The sequence below is a fragment of the Bufo gargarizans genome, chromosome 6, assembly GCF_014858855.1.
Source record: "Bufo gargarizans isolate SCDJY-AF-19 chromosome 6, ASM1485885v1, whole genome shotgun sequence".
Classification (NCBI taxonomy): Eukaryota; Metazoa; Chordata; class Amphibia; order Anura; family Bufonidae; genus Bufo; species Bufo gargarizans.
In genome coordinates this window covers 380,467,890-380,473,889 of record NC_058085.1, presented here as the reverse complement: position 1 = coordinate 380,473,889, position 6,000 = coordinate 380,467,890, and the positions used below count along the sequence as shown (strand labels likewise).

General features: G+C 41.0%; 1 protein-coding gene across 1 annotated transcript in view; it reads right to left on the bottom strand.

Annotated features, from left to right (window-relative positions):
- Positions 1-616: 616 nt before the first annotated feature.
- The window catches only part of LOC122942258 (ring-infected erythrocyte surface antigen-like), a 29,560-nt gene continuing 24,176 nt past the window's right edge, over positions 617-6,000 (bottom strand). Inside the window, exons 3-10 of the mRNA XM_044299761.1 lie at positions 4,024-4,527; positions 3,195-3,233; positions 3,051-3,098; positions 2,839-2,871; positions 2,679-2,735; positions 2,548-2,574; positions 2,155-2,203; positions 617-1,423 (exon numbers count right to left, since the gene is read on the bottom strand). Of these exons, the coding sequence (XP_044155696.1) occupies positions 2,158-2,203; positions 2,548-2,574; positions 2,679-2,735; positions 2,839-2,871; positions 3,051-3,098; positions 3,195-3,233; positions 4,024-4,527 (754 nt within the window). The 3' untranslated portion in view covers positions 617-1,423; positions 2,155-2,157. The remainder of the gene's footprint in view (positions 1,424-2,154; positions 2,204-2,547; positions 2,575-2,678; positions 2,736-2,838; positions 2,872-3,050; positions 3,099-3,194; positions 3,234-4,023; positions 4,528-6,000) is intronic.

The following is a 6,000-nucleotide window of genomic DNA, read 5'->3' as shown; positions in this document are numbered from 1 at the left end:
CGATCAGATGTATAGAATGGAGGAAATTTCCCACTGGGAAATGAGATCTATTCATAAGTTCAACTTCATATGGCTCGCTTGGAAGATGCACAGAGGTTTTGGGAGATGATGTGAATCTCTAGAGCTTTCAATAAGAAGCAATGACTCATTTGTAACTTGTGATCTATCATGTATCATACCATTGTTAACTTGCCAGTTAATATAATATTTTCCAGGAGGATTGTTCATACCCTCCTCTAACCTTATTTCATTCTGTACATCTGCTTTTGCAAAATAAAGCTTTTGAAACTCAAAAATAAATAAATAAATAATAGATATAAAAAAAGCCAATATCATTCTTTGCTCTAGTCCACAATATCTCCATTGGTGTCCTTGTTACAGTATGTCAGAGTCATCATACTAAGGTTTCAGGAAGTGTATCTGGGTTATCGGCAGACAGAAGCTCGCATATCTGCCATCTTTCTCTTTGCCATTCTTGCCAGTCTGGATCAAATATGATTTTTTATATATTTTTTTTAGCAGACTTCTTTTTAATAAGAAAATGAGGTAGGTCAGAAGTGACATAATTACATACCTTTTCCAAGTATTCAATATTTCCAGCAGTAACGCAGCAAGTGCTTTAATATTAAATTAGAATGTAAGCTCTCAAGCCTATTTTTTACACACCTCTTTATACATCTTTACATACAACATAATAATGGCTATCATAATGAAGGGACATTAGAAATGCATCCACGTCTATTCCAGCTGGAAAAATGTCCATGATCTTCTTCCAATGTTTCTTTGCTTTCTTTATTTTAGAGATGGACTTAGATGTTCTCTCTTATGTGACTGTCTGAGATTCCTCAGCTTCTTCAAGCTTTCTCTTTTTACATGCGCTCTTAGAAGATTTTAATTGCTAAGTGTTATCCTTCAGAGGAGTGTTACCTGTTGACTTTGCAAGAGAGGCCAGCGATAGTATCATGAGTGTGAGAGCAGCCATATTGACACTGTTCTCACTTCCAGTCTCACTGGCAGGGCTGCAAGTGGGCATATCTGGAGTTGCAGGTGGGAACGTTGGTTTTGGATCTCCACCATCTTCATTATAACGCTTGCACGTTGGGGTCCTTGTCTGTTCGATATAATTATCCAATTGATTGTCATCCAATCCAGATCCTGGAGTAATTGGAAGAGGCAAATTTTCCTGAGACGACAGCTTTGAAGTCGGACTCTGAAACTGCATGCCCTGTAATAACTGACTGGCTCGCTTTACAAGAGGGCTAGTGGGACAGGCTCTTTCTGGGGGTGCTTTTTGCAGAGTCCTCCTAAGAATATCTGGCAGAGGGGCTGGCGACTTCTTACTGGTTTCCTGAGGTCGTTTGGCATACTTTTTGCTTTCCTGAGTATTGCTCCTCTTATCAGCTTGCTGATTTCCAGTCTCTACCTGTAAAACAGAAACCACTTACTATAAAGTTCCATTTGGCTGCTTTCCCATTCACATATACTGTACTAGCGCTTTTGACTTCACGTAAGCAGGGACAAATTCTACCGTATGAAACTGCAGTTCCATGCGCCATCTGCTGTTTACAAACCCAAATTGCACCCTGAATGTTCTCACTACTCTTTTTACGTGCTTCCTTAGTTAATAAAACAGGATATCGGTCTGCGCTCACGCGATTCTACTGTGATTGCTAGCGCTGCCACATCTGCACCTCGTCTAGTAAACGTAAGTGCTGGGAAAGAACCGTTGTCTGCGTGGCATCGTGTATACCTGTGGGCCCAGCCCTCGGTCTTCTCGCAGGTGCACTAAAACATAATGCACACGACAATACAGTCTCACCGCAGTCTACCTGCACTCTCCCTGCAGTTTACATTCCAAGACTTCACACTGAGATTGGGCCACCGAGTCGGATGGATATGGTTAGGCAGAGTGTCCTGGAAATACCTGATTTATCATGATTTGTGACAAATTAATTCGTTACAAATCTAATTTCTTGTTGTAGTTCAGCAAATTGACCAAATCAACTTTTTTAAAATTATGCACATTAGTAATTGTTAGTTATAAAGTTGTTGATGTTTAGAGGGGAGTCATGTGCCTCCATGCGCCATTGATGTCATCTATGTGGAGGGAGGACTGGACCATGTTCATGTCTGGGGTGGATCTTGTATACTCACTGTTTACTCTATTGTTTCAATGCTGAAGCAGCACAATCTTCTTAGGAATCTAAGAAAAGAAGAAAAGCCAAGTGTGAGGTTGTCAGGAGAAGACTCTTGTGGTATAAGTGGTGATTGGTGGAGAACCCCTTATCCATATAGAGGACCTTGGATTATCGGTCATCAAGCAACACGCCTGGGATAGTAAAGCAATCAATAGGTGCACTGAAATCTATAAGTGTCCATGTAATATATGCAGAGAAGAAGTCCTCCAGAATAAACACTACTTTCTGAAGATGTCAGCCACAGATACTAGATGGAGGTCACCATCAGTCCCGCTCTATTAGCTCTATATGTCATAATAGGGAAGAGAAAACTAAGTGGGTACAAAAATTGACAAAAACCTGCACTTACCTTATCCCACAGCTCTCTCCTCTGCTGCTGATGGAAGAAATAAAAAGACATAATAAATATATAAGACATCATATTAACATCAGGAGAATAACAAGGGAGGACTACAGGGGCCATGTCCAGCCAGGACTCACAGGCTTCTTGGTTGTCTCCTCCTGAAGCACTTGGGGATCCAAGATCTTCTTCTTGGTCTACAAAAAATCCAAAAAGAGGAAATGAAAGGTGTGATGAGAGGAGACGGAGGATCAGTTTAAAATATATGATCTGCTTATTATCTCTGTACTCTGCTCTTACCTTTCGTCCCCCTCTCCATCCATTTCTTCTTTTCTGTTGGACATAAAACATAATATATAAATTCACATTTTATAATAAATGGGGATGCTCATTATTAAGATGTCTAGGTCCCAATGGAAGTAACTATATAGACTATTCGCTCTGACACAAGTTATGGAGGAGGCTCTTAGGACACCAGGGGTTGAGGACCAGATCTCCTCATATATACTTACATGGTCTCCATAGTGTAAAATGTGGGACATCGGCTGATGGTTCTTATTCTAAAGCAGAAAAGACAGATCTGGTTAACTGGATACTCTCAGCACATGTGCCCCATATACACCCTCATGCCACCCTAGAAAGTGCAATATAATTACCGTATTGTGGGCTGGGACGTGTACACTCTGTACCACCACCTGATGGAGGAAGAAGAGGACAGATATGACTTCTACATGTTTAGAAATTCTTATCCCCAGAAATGATACAATCGGCCTCGTTATTGAGCAGCAGCGTCATATTCTACAGCAGACAATAAGATCCCTTTGTTTACTCCTCCTCTATCACCCTTTGCCCTTGAGACTTTTTGTCTATTGTGATAATGTTGGGTCCAGGAGGATGAACACCATATATTGGGGCGATCAGACTATGGGGCAGATTTATTACGTTTGGAGTTTCATTCATCTGTTTTACACAATAGATCATTTTAGTACAGTGTTTCTCAACTACAGCCCTCAAAACCCACCTGCCGGTCATGATTTGAGAATATCCCACAGAATGAATACATGTGGTAGGTCCTGATGCATTGACACTAATTATATCACCTGCTCAATACTAAGGAAATCCTGAAAACATGACCGGTAGGTGGGTCCTGAGGACTGGAGTCGAGAAACACTGTTTTAGTACAAAGTACTGAATTTCTTAAATAGCCCACTCCTCCTGAGAGATGTGTCTTCAATACAGAACATGGAATCAATGCCTGCTTTGAGCTGACAATAGGAATAATGAATATGTCAGATATTGAATGACCACATCCCTCCTGGATAACCACGCCCACTTTCTTACCACTGTCCAGAACTGGTGAGAGAAGAAATACATTTTTGACTTTTTACCACCAGAAATCAGAAGAAATAAATTTAAAAAAACAAGTGTCCCTCAATGTTCTCAACAATGTTTAGAATTTGAAATACCTCACAGTGATGTTCATACCTCACATCACAGTGTTCTCCAAACTCTTTCTCTGCCTCCTGGATAAGTTCCTCTGCAATTCTATTCTCCTCACTGTGATGTTTCTCCTCTTTCAGATGTTCTGATTCCTCCTCCTTATCCTCATTTTTCTCTGGATGTTTCACCTCTCTTTTAGTCTTCTCTATTTCCTCTTCATCCAGATGTTTCTCCTTCACCTCCTCAACCTGCTCCTTCTCCAGATGTTCCCCCTCCTCATTCTTCTTCTCCTCCAGATGTTGCTCCACCTTCTTAATGCCCTCCTCCTCCAGATTTTCCTCCTCCTCTAGATCTCCGTCCTCCTTAGCTTCCTCCTCCAGATGTTCCACTTTTTCCTTTTTCTCCGTCTCCTTATTCTCCTCCTCCAGATGTTTGTCTTCCTTAATTTCCTCCTCCTCCCTTTTCTCCTCTCCCTCCAGATGTTTGTCCTCCTTATTCTCCTCCACCAGATGTTCCACTTTTTCCTTTTTCTCCGTCTCCTCCTCCATCCTGTAAAGAGTAAAGAAGATTACAGGTTATTAAGTAATTAACAGGTTATTACAGGTTATACAAGTAATTAACTAATTCACCAAACTCACCCACAACTTTTACCAAAAGACCTCTGTATCCAGTTGTCTAATCTATTCCTGATGTTTAAGATTAATTTTCATACCTAAAACTATCAGTCCTCCCTCACTGGTGATCACACCCAACCCATACCAGCCCCTGAGGACTTCTACATGCCCAAAACACTTAGTACCTAATCATTGTACCCATCCTGTATTGGCCCTTCACCATCTGTACCCACACACAGGGTGCTCACTGATATCTACACTGGACCTTGCACTTTTGGGGTTATAGTCCCTTCTGCTTGTGATCACACATAGGATAACATGCATTAGATGTATTTACCTGAATTTTTCTATATCGCTTGTTATATCACCAAATCTTAAAAAAGGAGAGAAGAAAAAACACAAGATAAGAAGAGAGAAGCAGAGACCTTACATGGAGGAGGCCTATAGGAAGAGGGGAGAAATGAGAGAGAAGAAAGGAGCCCAAGACAGAGTTTACTTACCTCCAGTACTAGCTGCAACCCTCAAGAGAGTGTCAGCTCTGTGTCTCCCTATATGATGTGTGTGATGTCATAATAACTGGGCGGGACTAAGAACCAGATCATTCTGTGACATCATAAGCAGCAGCACATTAGAAGACACTAACTATAGCATGAAAGAGGATCTGTCACCTCTGGGTGTTTTAGTAATTACTTGTATTCTCCATAAAATATCAATTCTGTAGTATATCTCCATAGAACTCTGCATTGTGCTATACCTCTTTTATTCTTCCTGAAAATGTATGAATACACTGACAATTAAGTGCTGCAGTTTCCCTCCATATCAGGGTATGTCCCCTGATCACTGTCAGCACTGATTGGATAGTATGTCATATAGGCAAGGATAATGGTAACACCCAGTTGGTGTTTCCTGTAGGAACAACTGAGGGATTCTACAATGCTGAGTTCTAAGATTGAGCCAAAATGTTATTTTATGTAGAATGTAAGCATTTACTAAATCAGACTGTGTCAGGAGAGCTGACCGATCATTTGTAAAATACTCTATAAAATGGAAGTTCTGCCCCAATTACTCCAAACTAGAAAATGTAAGTAAGAGAGGAAGTGAGGAAGAGAAATAAGGATTGATGGATGGACGGACGGACGGGTGAACTCAAATTATTAATAAATGATGGTTTCTATAGAATGTGAATGAGGGAGGAGATGGGACAGAGAAGCTCAGACGGCCTGACATTACAGGAGGAGACCTACAGGAAGAGGATGAGGAAGGACAGAAGGAAATGAAGACACAACAGGGGCCTAAGACAGAGTGCACTTACCTCTCCACCACTAACTGTAACCCTCAAGGGAGTGTCAGCTCTGCAGCTCCTTATATAATGTGTGTGATGTCATAATAACTGGGCGGGGCTGAAAAA